Here is a 20,727-nt window from a genome sequence, read left to right on the forward strand (position 1 = left end):
CTCATTTTCTACTCACCCTCATGTCGACTAATGTTTGGATAATTTTCAGAGTTATCTGTTTTTTAAAGTTAGCAAATGTTTGTTCATTTTAATGTAGCGACTGGAGCTCAGTTGTCTTCGTCAAAAAAAGATACTTAAAAACCTCCACCTCCAACCTGCTCGACTGTAACGTCCATCTTGTATTGAAGCCTCAACATGAATAATTGTTCAGGAAAAACTAGAGTAAGTTTATATTTTAATCTTTTTTGTAACCGTAGCTTAAGGGCTAACATGCTAAATAAACATTAAACACTTAAATATTGTGATCCTAACCAGTCTTTAGACTCTTAAGAAAATTGATAATGTTTAAACAAAGTTCTACCTAACCTTAACTGACACTTTAAAACCAAACATGTCCATACCAAAGAATTGGATGGACCTTTACCAACTATTTTTTTTGTGTATAATTTATCTTTTGTAACATTTTGACTTTCAATTGTGACGTTTTTGACACAATTGCCACTTTTCAAAGTACAATATGTTCACTGTTTTGGCTCTAACTTGATTAAATTGTATGAAAAGCGAAATTCCTTTTCCTTATTAGAACATTTTGTTCATCAAAACACTTTCTACTGACACGTAAGGGTGTATTTTTAGTGGTTTCCTAACTCATCCTGGAAATCACAAGAACTTTCTGTACGTCACGTGCCGCTCCCTCCAATCAGCCGCCGCCATGACGTCACATTGTCTATAAAACCAGGCGTGTCTAGAGCGACGGACATTTACCTTCTACTCCACGACAAACAAGACAACATGGCGCGCTTAGAGGAAACTTCTTGACCCAGGACTCGTTTTAAAATGGCTCTTTTGTGGCGGATAATGAAGCGAAACCACGACGACGGCGACGGTCTACTGACAAACGCGGGGAATCTGCTCGTTTTCGACCAAGAATACCAGAATACGTGAGGATCGTGGAGGGAGAAAATGGCCGCGATGGTGGGTCTGAGAAGAAACACCGACATGGAGAAGTTGGAGGAGGACGCGGGGATGGCGTTGCTACCGTGGCCCAAACACCTGTTCCTCGTGCTGTGGGAGCAGCTCCGGGTGCTGGTCCAGGTGATCTACTACACCTTTGTGTCAGGTGAGTGACGGCGAGATGCGTTCACGGACCTCTCGGCTTTTCTTTGTTTACGTTCGCGACTCACGTTTTTAAAAAAAAAAATGATATTAAAAATAATGAATTCTATATTAAAAGTTCTGCGACTACATACGTGATGTTGTAACGGTTTTTAATCCAGTTTCGCCCTCGAGTGCCTGCATGACAAGATAAGATAATAGAAACATGACCAGTTATTACACTAATATCGCTTAAATTTTTATTTAGCTTCTTTTTTTCTACAGTAGTTGTTGAATTAAATGTTTTTTATTTAAATGCGTTTGTTAAGCATTTTTTACTAATACAATTCAATCATTTGTATATAAATATTTTTTTTTTTAAATATATATTTAAATTTAGTAAATCGTGTATTTTCAAAACTATTTGTACACAGCGTTATATTGTAATTCCAAATTACTTTTGCGATTTACATTTTTCTAAACTATATTTTAATTCGAAACATTTTAAATTCATTACAAAATAAATATATTTGAATTGTTCCAACATTTTTATATTGAATTTAGAAGGCGAACTGTTATTAAATATAATTATAATGTAGTTTTTTGAATATACAAATATATATATATATATTTTAAGAATTGGATTAGAATAAAAACTTCTTAAAATTCTATACAACTTCTTGTTAATTCCTTAATTTTTAACATATTCCATCATTAACAAAAAAATAATTATTGAATTCAAATGTTCATAAAAACTAACATAACATTTTCAATATAAAACTTTTTAAACCAATTGTTAAATAGAATTCAATTTTCTAAGGAGGATAACATTTAAATGAGGAACTATAGTCACATGACATTGATATACTTTATAGTAGGTAGTGGTTAAAATTTACAAGCATTTCCTCCCAACGTTAACGATTAACTTTCATACGAAATTGTAAAAGTGTCATAAACGATAGTTTTTCGCTGACAAACTCTTAAACCGTTAGAAAATAAAGATTAACTTCATGTTTTAATGCGTTTGTATGGCTCCAGTTTTCCAGATGTTGAGGTTCGAGGTCCACCTGACGTTCTCTGACGAGACGGGTCAACACATCCAACACATGAGCTCCACCACCAGCCAGACCGAGTCCTTCCTGTTCTCCACGCTGTTCGAGGGCAACGGCGGAGTCATGGTGGGCGGCGCCAACCCCCTCGCCAACTTCGACGTGGGCGACCCGTTCGGCGGGACCAGCACCGAGGCGCTGCTGTCGAGCCTGCGGGCCGACGAGCTGTGCTGCGGCCTCGTGGACGACTTCGTCACCAGGGCCGCCGGCAAAGACCAGGCCGGCTGGAACGTGGGGTTCCAGGGCGAGTGGAACATCTTCGTGTCCAGCAGCGACTGCTCCGGGTCCAGCGACTCCGGTCAGAAGGTGTTCCAGCGAGAGCCCCCCGAGAGGGCGTCGGAGGAGGAGTGGGGGTCTCACTGGAGCAGCGAGGAGGACCAGACGGAGTTCGACAGCGAGGAGAGCAAAGCCCTGTGGGAGTCGCTGTCCAGGTCCAGTGACCCGTACAACCCCTTCTTCTTCACCGCCTGCATCCCCGCCAGCATGGGCAGGAGTCAGAGCGGGCCCCAGGAGAAGGAGAAGGACTTCGGTCCGGCGTCGGTTCTGGACCTTAAAATCCAGATCAGTCGCTCCGACAGCGACGTCAGCTGGAGCAGCTCCGAGGGTTCGAGTCCTGACGTGGACCGTGAGCTCCTGGACTTCTTCCAGAGCTCCGACCCCTTCAACCCCATGAGCTTCACCGCCTGTCTCACCTCCACGTCCAAACCCCGGGCGTCCTCGGAACCAGCTCCGGACCCCGAGGAGGAGAGAAGCCCCTCGACCGACGGCGTCACCGACGAGGAAGAGCGTCTGTGGAAGTCTCTGGGTTTCTCAGACGACCCTTTCCACCCGCTCAACTTCCACGCCCGTCTCCACAGCAACCCCGTGGAGCATCATCATCAGCCAGCGGAGGAACCAGACTTGAAGAAACCAGAGAGAAAGTTGAAGACCAAGACACCACCGGAGAAATATCTCACTCACTGGAAGAAACCTGGAAAGACTTCACCTCCGAGAGAAGAAAAGAAGAAGAAGGAGAAGAAGGTGCGTTTAAGGTTTTTTTGTCTTGACAGAAAATCTTTAGTAATATATGTGTAGTATTGTCGAGTACTTGACTCTGGTGTTATATTTACAGACCACATGACTTTTGACGAAGTCGTAACTGTTTTCATTTGTTTTCAAACCAAAATATGTCCAAACATCAACTTTAAAAGCTGCTGGAGTCACTGTATCCTCTCGTCCTCAGTCATTCTAAATTTGATGTAGCATGCTTAATTAATAAAAAAAAAGTTAAATTGCAATTAAATATTGTGATATTTAAGTTTATCGACATAATTAAATCAGTTAAATCAATGTTAAAGAAAAGAAGCGCTTCTTTGTCATCCAGTTAGACTTTTATTTTGAAGGGAAACGAAAACAAAGCCCATCTCTTGAGTCTCAAGTGATTTTCTATAAGTTGCATCATGATGTCATCGCAACGACTCGTAGGATCATGTTTGAAAAACACACTCCCGCGACTGACACGTTGTTGCGTCCGTTTGAACTCCGGTCTTCTGGCTCAGCCCTAATCTTTACACGTCGCCCGTGAACGAGCGAGCGATCTCTGACGCCGAGCGGTTTCTGGTCACATGATTGATCACGGGAGGCCGTCGTGATGACAAACACGCGAACACAACAAGGTTCGACTGTCGCCGAGCAACGCTGACTGAGCAGGTCATGTGACTGTTGAGTCAGCGGAGACTTTGTCCCGGTTTAAGATGTTGCATCATCGTTCAGTCAGAGACCAGTTTAGAAGTTTGTAATGATGTGAATCATTCAATAGACACTATTTTTACATTGAATTCTAAAGACTATCAATGAAAAAATATTGAGTTGAGAACATTTTTTTCTTTATTTAAATAATATCAAACACTGTTTAAAAAAAAAAAAGGGACAAATTCATTTTGAAAATATTACATTTTTATTAAATAATAATAATAATAAAAATCTTTCAACATACAAATTATTGAATTAAATTATATTAATTAAAATTCAACTTTTAAATTAATTATCAATGTATTTGCTTTCCCAGCAACTAAAACTCACATGGAAACTTTGTCATTATTGAAACAAACTGATACAACTCTATCAAACAAATTATTAAATTATTATGTATTAATTGTATTAAATAATAACAATAAAATTGAACAACACCATTAACAAAACCCTAAAGCGTTTAAAGGAAAATACAAAGGTTAAAACGAAAAGGAATGCACCACTGTAATCCTACTTCTATATTGAAATGTTGATTTATTTTAATAATAATGACATTTTATTGAACATTTATTATACTCATGTTACAAAATAAGTTTCTTCATCTTTTTTGATTTATTGTAAAGTATTAAAAAAGTAGGAAAACTCTGCTTTTTTCATTGGATCTGGTGATCAGAACCATGTAAAAAATGATCAATTCAAACTATACTTAATGTAAAAAAAAGGCTCAAATAAAAGTTTAATATAGTAAATCTTGAATGAGTCCGAGTCCTGAACCAACTGTGTCTTCTGCTCCTCAGGTCCGGTTCTCTCCTGAAGTCCAGGTCCACGTCATGCGCTCCTGGCTTTTCGCCCGACAAGCGTCCCGCAAGGGTCCGTGGGAGGAGTTTGCTCGAGACCGCGCCCGCTTCCAGCGCCGGCTCCAGCAGGCGGAGCAGGAAGTGGGCGTCTGCTTCGACTCCGCCCACAGGAAGCGGATGCGTCAGTACGTGGATGAGAGTCTCCGTCGCCGGGACGCGAACCCATGATTCTGGTTGCAGTGCAACATTTTGATGTTTCTCGTAAAACGACTTTGTACCTCGAAGATGTTTCTTTGCACTTTTGACCTCAGCGTGTGGAATGTTTTTTGGAAAAAAACGCCTTATTCTGACCCGGAAATGTAACCGACGCCCACTTGTGTGTTTTTACTGGTTCTGACCTGATGTCTGAGGTGTCAATCATCCGCCTCAGACTTTTATTTATCTTGTAATTAAGCAACTCGTTTTAAATATTGATATTTATTTTTTCTAGCTCGTATTATCTGTTGTTGCAGCGCCACCCAGAGGTGGACGTTTTTATTCACTCCCATGTTTCCTGTTGGACTTGATCTTGAAAATATGTTTGTTGAACTTTAGGTTCTTTGTGGCGTGAAAAATAAAAGTGTTGAAAACAATTGTTATTGTTTGTTTGGATCAGTTCGACGTTGATACAGTTCGTCGCAAAGATAGGTTAGATAGAACTTTATTGTTTTTTTCCAATTATCCAGAGCAAATACAGCAATTTTTCATAAAAAAGAATCAAAATAAAATAAGAACAAGAAAAAAGAGAAATAAAGGGAAAGAACAAGACGATACAATCTAAGTCTAAAGATAAAGAACATAGATCAAAGACAAACAACAAAGACAAAGGATACAAAGACTAACATAGAACAGAACATCCAGATACTTTTATTCCACTCCTGCCCCCGAACTCAGAATTGTACAATTTAATAACATGAAGAATGAATGAATCCCTGAGTCTATTAGTGTTGCATCATGGGAGGAGCATTCGTGCTCCATTTGCTTCTCTGCTCACTGATGACAGTGTTCAGAGGATGACTGTCATCATCCATGATGGGCAGTAGTTTGTTCAGTGATCTCCTCTCAGCAACTGTCACCAGTGAGTCCAGCTCCATGCCAACCACAGAGCCAGCCTTTCTGATCAACCTGTCCAACCTGTTGACACTCCTCTTGGACACATTCCCACCCCAACACACCACAGCATAGAACACTGGCCACCACAGACTGGTAGAACATGCAGAGGAGCTTCTTGCAGATGTTAAATGATCGAAGCCTCCTCAGAAAGTACAGTCTACTCTGAACTTTATTATATACATGGTCTGTGTTGCAGGACCAGTTTACTGTCCATCCACACACCGAGGTACTTATAGTTGTCAACTATCTCCACCTCGTCGCCTGTGATGGACACTAGACGTGGCTTTGTCCTGGTCTTCCCGAAGTCCAAGACCAGCTCCTTGGTCTTTGAGGTGTTCAGCTGCAAGTGGTTCCTCTCACTCCAGTCCACAAAGTCACGTATCAGACTCCTGTACTCGTCTTCGCTGTGTGTCGTCAGAACACTTCTGGACGAGACTCCAGGTGCTCCTGTACTGCACACCACAGTGTCAGACGTGATGTCCTTCAGCCTGACAAGATGGCGAAATTCAAACAATCACGGAAATTGACAATTTATTGAAGAAACATTAAGTGTTTTTTTTAAACAGAGTTTGAAGTTAAATGATTGGAATTAGAAAATCTAATTCTACGTATTACATTTTTTTGTTTTTATTTGTAAATGTTAAATTATTAAAAAAAAAAAAAATTCAACCTTTTAATTAAGAGTTTAAAAAAAATTGAATTCAATCATTTCTAAACTGAAACTTTGCTTTAGTTTTTTATATTATAAGTTAATATTCGAATTCCAATGATTAACCTTTAAATTCAATTTAAATTTACATTTTTTTTATTTGAATACATATATATTATATATAATAGCAAACACAATGTGTTATCACAAATGATTTTAATTATTTATTTATCTTTTTTTTTATTTTTAAGTAAAATTAAAAATCTTAAAAAAAACCTTTCAATAAAAATCTAAATTATTCCATATGTCGCTGACGTCGTCAAATCGAGTTTTCTCTCTGGATCCTGCTTTTATAAACATTTCAATGCAGCACAAGTTAAGATTGAATTTATTTAGTTAGTGCCCCCCCTACTTTTAGAACTGTGTAATTGCAACAGTGTCTGCTGTCCTGAAAACTGAAGTGTCTCTCATCCCGACAGAGCAAGAGAAAGTCTCTCGCCTCTTCCTGGAAACTTCATCGCAGCTTTAATGCTCGCCATCAAAGGCGACGCGGTTCCGTCTTTGTGACGTCGCGGCGGCGCTGCTTCGATGTTGCGTCATGAATTCATATATGTGCGTTTCAATGACGCTGGAGGAAGATCTCAGGATCAAGCGGAGCAACTCAAACGTGCCCCTGAGAACCTTCTCATCAAGCAGATGCCTTCTGTCAATCAAGCCTTCCTGTGGCTCCGGCTGGCCTAGGACTCCCGACGACCACATGGATGAGCCCTCGTCCTTCTCTGCCGCGGCCGGCAGGAGGACCAGCGGCGCCCTCGTGGACGACCTCGTGGACGACCCTGTGGACGTGGCCAGCTGCAAAGGCGACGGACTCCACGTGCACGGGGACAAGGCGCCGCCCTTTGACTGGACCAAATGGTGCCGCCCCCCCGGGCCCCTGCTGCCGGCGGAGCAGAAGAAAGTTCTCCACCAGGACTCCTCGGACTCCAGCGGCGCCGAAGACCAGGCTCCGACGGAGCCTCGCGACCTCCACCGGCTCCTCGGCTGCACCTTCAGCGACATCAGCTGGAGCTCCGACGACGGATGCGTGGACTTCGAGAAAGAGAACGAGGGACTGGCGGAGTTCCTGCGAAGCCGCGAGGAGTACGACGCCATCTTCCTGGAAGACCCGCGAGCTCATGGCTCGGACAGCGAGGACGAGGAGCAGCTGTGGAGGTCCTTCAGCGTGCGCGACGACGACCCGCAATACCCGCTCAACTTCCAGACACGTCTCTACGGTGCAACCCCGGTGACCCCCGAGAAACAGGGCGACCAGAAGACTCAGGCGGACCAGGCCCCAGTGACCTGGGGGAGACCCGGGAGCTCCTCCCACTCCACGGAGGAGGAGAGTAACAAGGAGCTGGCGGCGTCTAAAATGGTAGAAACAAACATGAATCTACATACAACTTACATTAGTATCGTAGTTAATCAAAAAATTTACCTCTAGAGTTGACCTCTGGTGACCCCTTACCCCTGAGTTCAAAGCTTCATATGTTTGTCTGCTTGTGGTCACGTGGCGGCCGATGCGTCACTTCGCCACTATTTCACCGCCAACAAAATCAACCTCATCAAACTGCTGGAGACCTCGGCCCCCTCAAGGCTTTGACTCACCGGTGACGGGACTCAAAGAAACAGTGTGTTTGTAACAGAACATGGAAGTGATACAGGGTGTAAAAGTGAAGAATGGACATAAATAATGATTATTTAACCCTTGGGTTATTTCTGGGTCAAAGTGAGTCGAAGGAAACAAATGTGTTTATGGTATCCCTGGTATTGTCTCTGGGTCAAATTGAACGACCTCCGCCACTGCATATAACACAAGGGATACCTTGAACATGTTTTTCTCCATGACCCTGAGATAACACAAGGGTTAAAGAAGAAAATATTATTTTGGGAAAAAGAACATAAATATTTCACTCAAAAGTAGACAGAATAGAATATCTGGGTGATGCTTCATGTTTGATGGTTGTGTGTCTCCTTCAGGTGCGCTTCTCTCCTCACATCCAGGTCCACGTCATGCGCTCCTGGCGCTTCGCCCGGCAGGCGTCCCGCCGAGGCCCCTGGGAGGAGTTGGCCCGGGACCGCGCCCACTTCCAGAGGCGGATCCAGCAGGTGGAGCAGGCCATCGGGCACTGCTTCACCTCGTCGCACCGAACCAACATCCGCATGTACGTGGACTTGTGTCTCGGCAAGTTCTGAACACAACGCCATCACCGTCGGGTACGCTGCTGCAGCCGCCTGTCGACGCGTGGATATTAAACACAATCACTCTTTTTGTTTCCTTCCTCGTCTCCTTGTGTGTTTGTGTTTTTCATCTCTTAGATCAACCGAAACATAGTCGAGACAAAGGCTTTTTTAACCTTTGAATTATAGTATTTGTTATTATTAATTTCCATGTTTAAAGGTTAAGTTTGTAAAATATGTTTTCAATATATTTTCCATATATTGAATTAATAAAACGTAAATATTAAAAAACTATTGTATTTACACAGAGTTTGATATTTAAATTCAAATAATTCAAAAGTATAATTTCTAAATTCAATATTTTAAAATTCATAGTCTTTTAAATTTAATATAGAAACGTTGGCACTAATATACCCACATAAAAATATATATTAAAAACAATCATTTAGAAATCATTTGATATTTGTTTTAGAGATTTATTCGATTTATTTTGTAGAATCCAAGAAACAAAACAAATTCAACCTTTATACAAATCAGTTCAATTTTCATTTTTATTTATTGATATTTTAGTTTTTAAAAATGTTCTAACTCAGACTTTTAAATGTAATATACTTTTAAATTTAACGATTAAAAAATGTTCACCTTGCAAAATAGAAATTATTAAATTCAAAGATTCAAAACAAATTCAACAAGGATTTTTTTCATTATTGTAACAAAAAACTTTCAAAAATATTATATACTTACAGTAGGTTTTGATATTATATTGTATTCCATTTATTCAAAATAGTTTGTTCTAAATTTGATATTTTCTAATGTGTAGCATGTTAAATTCAATATAAAATTGTTGATTAAATAATGATAATAACCAGACAATATCAAAATATCAATTTTATGCCAATAATGAAGTCAGTCATGTGATCGTCAATCAATTCATTCATTTAGAAAATATTACATTCTTAAATTAAATTACTCAAAAATACAAAAAAATGCAACCTTTTAATATATAAGTTATTAAATGTAATGATTAAAAAATAGAATTCAAAGCTTGTCAATATGTCAATACAAAAATTAAGTTAAGTTTTCACATTTTATTAAACTATTTAATGATAATAAACTTCAATAGAAAAATAGTTTTAGCTTCAATTCTTTGCTGCTCCATGAACAGAAAATCCATCATATTTCACATAAACATGTTCCATCGAAATCCTCAAACTACAGTTTTAGGTCAGATCTGGACATGAAAGCAGCTGTCAATCAGCAGCTCCACCCTCGTTATCCAATCAGCACGCCGCGGTGATTTCCCAGCAGGCCGCGGGTGTAAGCGCTGCAAGTGTGTCGTAAGACCAGAGAAAACACACGAGCTGCTGATGAAACGACTCCTGAGGCCTGGAATCAATTAGCAACACACACCGCGGGCTTCAGGGGTTTGTGTTGCTCGCCCGTGCTCCACACTGATGATGTGTTACACAGTGATGATGTGTTACACACTGATGTGTCGCACGTTTATCTGCACAAACAGCGAGAGTTCGACACGATTGTTCTATTTTGACCACAGATGCTCGTAGCGTTGCTGAACTCCTGCTTCTGTTCGTGAAAACTGCTGAAGAGACGGAAGTTAAACGACACAACAAACTTTATTCCTTCATATTCCCATGTATAACCTGCCCATGGAGGGTCCCAGCTACTCAGGGTGATGGGCAGGGACACCCTGTACAGGTCACCGATACATTAGACGAAAGGTCAACTATGAAAAGAGACCGGCAGAGCCATCGTGTGGGTGTTTAGGGACGGTGGGAGGAAAACCAGAGCGCCCAGAGGAAACAACAGGAAGAAGGGGAGCTTCAAACAGGAAGTTGCATAAAAATCAAACTTAAAAAAAATAAAATTAATTTTTAAGACGTTTTTAACTTTTATCATAATTGTTTGCTTTTCCATTTGAATATGAATTAAAATAATGAATTTTATTTATTCACCAAACTTTGTTTTCAACCTACTTAAAAAATAAAAAATAAATGGAGTAAAAAAAAACAACAATTCGTTTTATTTGATCGCCTTTCAGGACAGGTTCTTCCGCCCAGCAGGGGGCGTGTGTTTCTGGACCGGTGAGTGTGTGTTTATAATTTACGGACAAAGTTGCGATTATCATTAGCATGATAGTTAGCATCTGAGTTAACTTTAAAGAAATATGTTTCAACGTTGAGCTTTCCTGACCTCTGAGGTGAGTGAAAACACGTGGGAGTGAATAATTAACTTGATAATATTGATAATTAATCATAATTAAACGTCATCTTAGGGAGAGTTTTAACATGAACGTCTTTTATTTCATGTGGTTTCGCGCTTCCTGGTTGCGCGTCATCGACCCTCTCTTTTCAGGAATCTTCTTTGTGTCTGAGGTTGTTGGTTCACCTCTGGTCCTCTCCTCGCGTCGCCTAGCAACCAGCGTCCGCGTGGAAAGGATTGCAGATGATTGCAGCAGCGCTGAGGTTTCTTCGACACACACTGACACACACTGACACACACACACACACACACACACACACACACACACACACACACACACACACACACACACACACACACACACACACACACTGATGCACACACACCCTCCAGAGTCATAATTATCTGGTGATGCAACATCTATTGTGTCTGCAGCTTCTCCTGCAGCTTCTCCAGAAACAAAACATCATTTAGGTAGAAAATGTTAACTAAAAATTAATACTAATGAATCTACGCAACTTTCACAACAATTTTCGATCACGCCACAGATTCTATGCAGAAGATTATTCAATGGGTCTCCATGGCAACTATTCATATGACATTATCCCGCACTCAAAATTAATAGATATGAATAACGGATGAAAAAAACGTGTATCGTTGATTTTTTGATATAAATCCAAGAATATCAATCAAATAAATAAAGAGAAAACAATCATATTTTTCCACACAATACAAGTTTATGATTTTTCAACCTGTCGATCAAATAAATAGAAATAGAGAAATTCTCCAAAAACGTTCACTTTAAATAAAATTTAAGAATTGATTTTTCTAAATGGATACAAATAACAATGCTGTTAATATTTAATAATGCATATCAATAAAATTAAGATCCTTTTATATCAAATGTATGACATGTGTTTGATCATAAATGTATTAAAAATACAATTCTAAATTATTTTTATTAAATTTTAAAACATCAATAAACACAGACCTGTCAGGTGAAGAAAAATTAAACACAAAAAGCCTTTTCTGTTAGTGTTGATGAGACATGATTTTCTTGGTCATGGGTTTACTCCGGACACTCCGGTTTCCTCCCACAGTCCAAAAACATACAGGGGTTGATGAGAACTTTGGGATATTGTCCGTAGGTATGAGTGTGTGTGTGAAAGGTTGTCTGTCTTTGTGTGACCTGAGACAGACTGGCGTCCTGTCCAGGGTGTCCCCTGCCTCTCGCCCAATGAAACTGGAATAGGCTCCAGTCTCCCCGCGATCCCTATAAGGTATAAAGCAGTAGAAAATGAATGAATGAATGAATGTAAAATTTAAACAGATAATTGATGTGAATTATTTTTGGATTTGTTTAACTCTTTATATATTTCGAAAAAAAAAATTCGTTTTCACTCTAACTGGTAATAATACGCTAAAATAGTATTCTATATTTAATAATTTGCTAAATGCTTTACACGTTGAACCCTAGAAATACTCTATTGGCTACAATAATTGCGTGTCGCTGTTAAAAAAACAAACAAAAGAAATATTACCGCAACTGTCCACTAGAGGCCAGCAGAGTAACACAATTTACCTGTTGTCCAGCGTAAACTATACGAACTCACTATATAAATGTTTTATAATACATTTGACCAAATTATATTTTTTTAAATAAACACATATTTAAATTTGATTGTTTGAGTCACACATTTTTGATTCAGGCAGGAATTTTAAGGTTATAAAAACACAAATATTAATTAATATAAATAAATAATTAAGTTAAATTTGTTGAATTTCAAGTTCAAAATACATCCTTAAATACAACATGCAAGAATTGTTTTTCAAATACTAGAAAAAAAAGTTACACATTTGAGCTGAATTGAGTTTTTAACTTTTCATCACGTTAGAATAAATACAAAAATAAATGTATTTATTATTTAAAATGACTAGTATTGATGTTAATGTAACACACACACACACACACACGTCTATATCGGAGCAAACTCTGGCGGGAGAACGTCTCGGTGTTCCACAACGGATGGAGTCGCTGTGAGTTGCTGACAAACCTGATCTGCAGGAGCTTCTCTGGAATTCTGTCCGACGTGTTTGGAACGACTTCCCTCGTGACGTGTCGACAAACTAGAGCGATAACACAAAACAAAGGTCACAAACGCTTCGTCTCTCCAGGTTCAACACTCGCACAGACATCTTGAGCAGGAAGTAAAAACTGGTCTCTCCACAAACATGTGACTCTCTGCCCTTTGGCAGCTCTTTGTGGACGGAGGCCTCAGGTGTTTGCAGTGGGAGGGTTGTCGGGTCAAATCCTCCTCCAGAATCCTGCTTCAGTGTTTGTCTGTTTAGCTCTTCAATTCTGGAAGTCACTGATGGTTGTGTGTGTGTGTCTGTGTGTGTCTGTATATTTTTGTCTGTGTGTGACTGTGTTTGTGTGTGTTTCCATCTGTGGGTGAGTCTGTGTTTTTTTGTGTGTATGTGAGAGTTTTTGTATATCTATGTGTGAGTGTGTGTGTATTTTTGGGTGTCTGTGTCTAAGTGTGTGTGTCCGTGTGTGTGTAGAAGTCTATATTTAGTTATGTGTGTGTCTTTGTGTGTGCGTGTATATGTATGTATGTTTGTGTATGTGTGTTTAATTCTATGTGTGTTTGTATGTCTTGTGTGCGTGTATATGTATGTATGTTTGTGCGTGTGTTTGTGTGTTTAAGTCTGTGTATTTGTATGTCTTTGTGTGTGTGTATATGTATGTATGTTTGTGTTTAATTTTGTGTGTTTGTATGTCTTTGTGTGTGTGTGTATATGTATGTATGTTTGTGTGTTTAATTGTGTGTGTTTGTATGTCTTTGTGTGTGTGTATATGTATGTATGTTTGTGTGTTTAATTCTGTGCGTTTGTATGTCTTTGTGTGTGTGTATATGTATGTATGTTTGTGTGTTTAATTCTGTGCGTTTGTATGTCTTTGTGTGTGTGTGTATATGTATGTATGTTTGTGTGTTTAATTCTGTGCGTTTGTATGTGTTTGTGTGTATATATATGTATGTTTGTGTGTTTAATTCTGTGTGTTTGTATGTCTTTGTGTGTGTGTGTATATGTATGTATGTTTGTGTGTTTAATTCTATGTGTGTTTGTATGTCTTTGTATGTGCATGTATGTATGTATGTTTATGTAAGTGTATTTAATTCTATGTGTGTTTATATGTCTTTGTGTGTGTGTGTATATGTATGTATGTGCGTGTGTGTTTGCGTGTTTAAGTCTATGAGTGTGTGTTTGTCTTTGTGTACGCGTGTGCATGTGTGTTAGTCTATGTGTAGGTTTGCCAGTGTGTATGATTGTATGCATGTGTGTGTGTGCACGAGTCTACGTGTAGGTATGACTGTATTGGTGCGTGTGTGACAGAAAGTGGTGATAAAGGATATGAAGGTCAACGTAAAAATCAAAGATCTCTTCTTCCACCTCTAGAGGTCGCTAACGTACAAACAGCCGCATGTCTGATGAGTCACCTGATGAAACATTTTTGTGTAGAACTTTTTTAGAAGTGATGACAACCTCGTGTGTTTTCACATGTGTGCTATGTTTTCTTGTGTCATTATTGTGTCATTTTTTTGGGTGTTGTGTGTGAGCTGGTGTCCTAGTGTGTATTTACGTGTGTGTGTGTACGTGTGTGTGTGTTCTCTGCAGCATCTCCACACTGGGATCAATAGCTGGACCCATCACGAGGCTCCGCAGAGTCACATGACCTCTGATCGATTCATGACTCGACTCTCAAATTTTTCAATCCATAAAAAACAAAAAACAAAAAAAATTCCAGCGCGACCTTCAGCTGCCCTTCAAACCCTCGTGCTCAGCAGTTCAGAGAAGGAGCGACAGATGCTCTTTTACGTGAGTGAGTCTCAGAGGGAGACGACGAGTCAGCAGTTTGAAGGATCCATGAGTGTAAACACTCAAATATTGAAACCATTACATTTGAACGTCCACGTCTGACCGAGTTAAATAGTATTCAAAACATAATGGAAAATTTTAAAAATCATATTTTTAGGTTAAAAAAGGTGATTGTATTTGTAGCTTTTCATAATTATTTTTTTACCGGTTGTAATATATGAATTAAAGTTAGAATTAGAACTTTTGCAAAATGACAAAAAGTAAAACATATTTGGCCAATTAATTAAATTAAATGTAAATGAAACACAAGCGATATCATTTTTCTTTAAAATAAAAATAATAGTATATAATAAATAAATAATAATAATACAAATTATTTTGAATGATCTTTTAATCATATTTTTGTGTTCATAAAATACATATAACAGTTTTATTTTGTTATTCTACTCAAATGACAAAAGGTTATTAGCAACAATTCCAGGCGGTCATAATGTTTCGGCCGCCCTCAGGTGTATCTACCTGCTGCAAACATGTCGGTTTTAACCAAGAAATCCATCTGAAAGTGTGTGAGTCACTCGCGAGGAATTCCGAGCCGATGGGAATATTCTACTTTTGATTCCATTTCCAACCCAAGACGTGTGGCGTCGTGCTCGCGACTCTTATTTTCCCGGCTTCACCAGGAACGCCGCTCACCTGAGCTGTTGACACAGTCAGCAGGAATTCACAGTGAAAACTGGTTTGTTTGTTGCTGTGTGTGCAGGAGAGTCACTGATGACATTTACTCGTGTTACTCTTATTCAACGTACAAAAATCCAACTTTACTTCTGGTAAAAATTAGTGTTTAGTGTTAATTTAAGTGTCTACTTAGATTATATCCTGTTCTTGCTGTCAACGATTTTCCATCACATATTTCAACATAAATTCAACATGTATTTTTAGAAAGAATGTTTCATTATTACCTCTGCCAAGAAGATAATACTAGTTGTTTTTTGTTTATCTGCAGAAAAACAAAGACAAAAATGTCATGAATTGAACTACTGATGATAAATTACAGCTTTATTTATTTGGATATTGTTTAGTTATTATTATTTATTAATTAAATGCTGTTTAAACTCTAAACTTACTCTGGACGAAATTTCATTTAGGTTCAAAATAATATTTGAATAGTTAGAATCTAATGTCTTTTTGAACATATTTGCCAACATTAGATGCTAGCATTCAATGCTAACATTTGACGCTGCAATTCAACAATAACATTTGATGCTAAAATTAATTGCTAACATTAGATTCTGACATTTGATGCTAGCATTCAATGCTAACATTATATGCTGCCATTCAACGATAACATTTGATGCTAAAATGAGTTGCTAACATTTGATGCTAGCATTCAATGCTAACATTAGATGCTAAAATTCAATGTTAACATCAGATGCTTACATCACATGCTAACATTAGATGCTGACATTCGATGCTAACATAAGATGCTAACATTTGATGCTAACATTCAATGCTTACATTCGATGCTAACATAAATTGCTGACATTTTATGCCAAGATAAGATGCTGACATTCAATGCTAACATTCAATGCTGACATTTGATGTTAACATTTGATGCCAACATTAGATGCCAACATTCAATGCCAACATTAGATGCTAACATAAGATTCTGTCATTCAATGCAAACGTAAGATGCTGACATTCAATGCTAACATATCATGCTAGCATTATATGATAACATAAGATGCTGATATCCAATGCTAACATAATAGTCTGATATTTAATGCTAAAATTAGATGCTGACATTCAATGCTAACATAAGATGCTGACATTCAATGCTAACATATCATGCTAGCATTAGATGATAACATCAGATGCTGATATTCAATGCTAACATAAGATGCTGATATTCAATGCTAAGATAAGATGCCGACATACAATGCTAACATAAGATGCTGATATTCAATGCTAACATTAGATGCTGACATACAATGCTAACATAAGATGCAAGCATTAGATGTTAACATAATTACATAAGATGTTGACGTTTCATTTAATAATAGAATGAGACGTTTACATAACAAAAAATGCGAACATTAGATGCTAGCATTCAATGCTAATACCAGATGCTAGCATTATAATTTATAATGAAATTGTATCATCTGATGCAAAAAAATACAAATATTTGAATAATTTGATAAACCATTTAGGTGTCACAGAATGGCTGCATAGTTCTGTTTTTATTACTTTCTTATTTCATTCTTTTATTCTGTAAATTCCTATGTTATGTTTACAACGATGGAAATTAAAGTTTCTTATTGTGATTAAATTGAAATGGTAATTTTGACGTTAACCTGTGACGTCGTAAAACACCTGTTATTGGCAATGGTGTAAAATGTGGCCCCTAATAAAATCTAAACCCCGATTCAAACAGACAAACTGATTATTTGTGTCTAAACAATTACAAATATATGATATTAATGTATTTTAAATGTTACATTTACGGTGTTGCTAATAAAATGCGTCGTTTTGGTAGAGAGTTGCGATTTCCGTGCGTCCCTGAAGGCAGCATCAGCAGCAGGATCTCTCCGGGAGCTCCATGGAGTGGGAGGGAGGTGGACGAGGACTTCACACCGGATCATGGCGGCTCCTCTCGGGCAGGACGCCCTACCTGAGCTCTGGTCTTACGGCGTGTGCGGGGACGGGAGGGTCTTCTTCATCAAGTGAGTGCGGCGGGGGGTCTTCAGCTGGACGTGTGGCGGCGTGTTCGCGGGAGTTTTGTCGCCGCTTCCTCCTCCTCCGGTGTAACAGGTGTTTCTTCTCCTCTCTCTCCCCGGGGCTCCAGCGAGCAGACACGGACCACCACCTGGCTGCACCCGCGCTCCGGAGAGCCGGTCAACTCCGGACACATGATCCGCTCAGGTGAGCTCGCCCAAAAGGGGTTCTGCTTCGAGGGGTACTTTTTTGGCGAACATGTTCCGGGCCCAACCCAGGGGAGCAAAACTTTCACACGCTCGTCTCCATTTGCAGACCTTCCGCGCGGATGGGAGGAAGGATTCTCGGACGAAGGAGCGAGTTTCTTCATCGAGTAAGTGCTCACCTGTGCGCCGGGGTCACCTGTGCGGATTACCGTGGATTATTCCCGCCGCGCGCAGGGCGGATTTAAACGGCGTTTTCGCGGGACTAACCTGTTGACCCCCCGCTGACCTTTCTGCTTTCCATACTTGTGTTTTTTTATTGGGTAAATGAAAGTGAACGTCTTTGATCATAACGTGCACACCAAATGGCCATATCATTATGACCACTCCCATTACATAGTCAACACTTGTTTTTTTTATTACCGTAATTATAGTTTGTCGGGGTCAATACAGGTGATTATCCAATACATAAAAACATCACTGACTCATTATATTAAGACGTTTTGTGTCCATTTCAAATAGTTATTTCTCTAAATGTGCAAATTTTACTTAAATGGATCAATAAATGGTTGTTTTTTTTGCTAATATTAGATGCTAACGTCAGATGCTAGCATTAGATGCTAACGTTAGCTGCTAACGTCAGATGCTAGCATTAAATGCTAATGTTAGATTCTTAAATCAAATGCGAACATCAGATGCAAATTTAGATTCTTAAGTAAAATGCTAACATCAGATGCAAGCATTAGATGCTAATGTTTGATTTTTAAGTCAGATGCCAATGTAAGTAAGTAAGTAATTTGTATTTATATAGCGCTTTTCCAGACCAGGGTCAGATTCTAGCATCAGATGCTGACATCTGATGCTAATGTTAGATGCTAATGTTAGATGCTAACATTTGATGCTAGTATTAGATGTTACAACCCACACAAAAGGTAAACATAACAAACACAAATAAAAAAATAAATGAAAACTTACACATGAACTTAAATACATAAAAAAACAAGCATTTCAAGCTCAACTCTATATTAATAAAATCATTCAAATCAAATGTTCTATGTACCAAAAAGTCATAAAATACTTCCCATATCTTCCATAATATATTGTTAACTTTTAATACAAAAGCAGATTTTATCCAAGGCCATGTAGAAAGTTATTCCTTTAAGCCGTTTAGAGATTCCACAAGGAACCACATTCTGGAAGTTAAACTTGAATAATCTGCGGATTCTTGGCCTTTGTTTTTACACAGTGTGTAAATATTACAAAGAGTTACATGAACTTGTTCTGTCCTTGCATGTAGATTGTTTTAGTGTCTAACTCAAGGCTGATGATGATGATCTGTGGCCCCTCATTTGATTTTGATGTTCATTTTAAGACCATTCCGACCAAAAGTTTTCCTCTTTGTCATATGGTCGTGGATTTAAAAGATGTTAGGATTACATTATACCATATTGACTGTAATATAAGCAGGTTCTACTTTCAGAAGATGTATAAACTTTCTAGACTACACAGAAAGATTTCTTAAAAAAATGCTTAAAATGTACAAAAAAAGTTGCAATTACTGATAAATATACACCAATTTGCAGGGAAAAGTCATTATGACGCAATATAAGTTCGTATCACATTGACATAAACAAACAAAAGCTTTTCAAATTCCTGTTTTTACTCTGATAATTGTCCTCATTATAAGTTTGTTGGTTAGCGACGGCTGTAATTGTATTTTCAGGATCTTCACAGGCCTAATTATAATGGTCATAATTGCGTGCGGTAATTAATGACGGCGTTCGTCAGGCGCTCTTGCATTCGTCAGACATCTTGGAGTTGTTAGCAAACACAATTTTGCAGATAAAACGTGGCGTCCTGACCCCCCCCCCCAGCGTTGATGATACTGGTTGAGCGACTCTTCCATGTTGTCGCTGCAGACTTTGAATCTCCAGCAGTCGGGCGCGGGGCCAGGTTTTGCTCGTGGACTGATGGTAATTAACTTCTGCAGGAGTCGAGCCTGATGTGTGCTGATGTTTTCTGCTTTCCGTTCAGCTCTGGCAATTATTCTAAATTACAGCCTCGGAAATAATATGTATTTAATATGTCGTTTCATCGCGTCCCGTTTTTCTCCTTCAATACCAACTTTGAGCTGGTAACTTGGCAGCCAATCTGCCGGCGGCCACTCGTCGGTGTGTGGAGCTTCAAAACCTTCTGTTTTAGCGACGTAATTAAAATGGTCCTGTTGCTTCCCTCGTCCTGTTGATCACCAGTACGGGAGGAATTCACAGAAAAGAAATTGCATTGTAGACCGATTTTTATGTTTTAATGGCGAGCGAAGCTGCTGCGAGTGTAACTGGTCTGCAGTGTGTATAGCATGTGTATTTGCAGGAATCTGTTGATCCGATACATAAGCAACGATGTGACATTTGTGATCCTGTAGTAACAAGTATATATGTGTAGTATTGTCGAGTACCAAACTCTGGTGTTGCAGAATGTACAGACCACATCAACTGCTTTAAGATATACGTTTGTTTTCAAACCAAAATATGTCCAAACATCAGCTTTATAAAAGCTGCTGCAGTCTACTGTCATCACCGGGATTTCATTGTTTTCTTTAGTAGCTCAGAGTGTATTGAATGCTGCCATCTAGCAACCAATAATTTCAACGAAAGAATTGACAAACCTTGTGAATATTTTGTTAATACAAAAAAATGTATTTCAGTCACACTTTGTTGACGTTTAAACCCTAGAAGAATTACAATTAAAACAAAATAAGATTTAAAAGCAAAATTAAAATCCATGAAGAAATAAGAATTTATACAATGCTGTTTAATATCATTACAGGGTTAGATCTTCTCAACGTGGATCTCACACCCTCTCAGTGAACTTGGTGATGCAGCTGTGTGTATGTAGCGGTTTAAGTGGAAAGTCTCATTTTGGATTTTGTTGTGCAGGTTAATCTGGTCTGTGTTTGCATA

The 20,727-nt window shown here is 38.8% G+C and overlaps 2 protein-coding genes across 9 annotated transcripts in view; both read left to right on the plus strand.

The window, feature by feature from the left end:
* Positions 1-747: 747 nt before the first annotated feature.
* LOC148073451 (uncharacterized) lies at positions 748-8,853 on the plus strand. The gene is made up of 5 exons (XM_087797701.1): positions 748-1,120; positions 2,134-3,224; positions 4,733-4,948; positions 7,168-7,947; positions 8,553-8,853. The coding sequence occupies exons 1-5, from the start codon at positions 964-966 to the stop codon at positions 8,766-8,768; spliced, it is 2,460 nt and encodes an 819-aa protein (XP_087653827.1). The 5' UTR covers positions 748-963; the 3' UTR covers positions 8,769-8,853.
* An 8,551-nt stretch (positions 8,854-17,404) lies between these two features.
* LOC148073452 (pleckstrin homology domain-containing family A member 7-like) overlaps positions 17,405-20,727 on the plus strand; it is a 127,404-nt gene continuing 124,081 nt past the window's right edge. For 4 of the 8 annotated variants that reach the window (XM_087798150.1, XM_087798151.1, XM_087798147.1 and 1 more), the window contains exons 1-3: positions 17,405-17,572; positions 17,695-17,771; positions 17,880-17,937. In XM_087798150.1, the coding sequence (XP_087654276.1) occupies positions 17,490-17,572; positions 17,695-17,771; positions 17,880-17,937 (218 nt within the window). In that variant the 5' untranslated portion in view covers positions 17,405-17,489. The remainder of the gene's footprint in view (positions 17,573-17,694; positions 17,772-17,879; positions 17,938-20,727) is intronic. The other 4 variants (XM_087798149.1, XM_087798154.1, XM_087798155.1 and 1 more) reach the window with 1 other exon arrangement.

Source organism: Callionymus lyra, chromosome 8 (genome assembly GCF_982586985.1).
Source record: "Callionymus lyra chromosome 8, fCalLyr1.hap1.1, whole genome shotgun sequence".
NCBI lineage: Eukaryota > Metazoa > Chordata > Actinopteri > Syngnathiformes > Callionymidae > Callionymus > Callionymus lyra.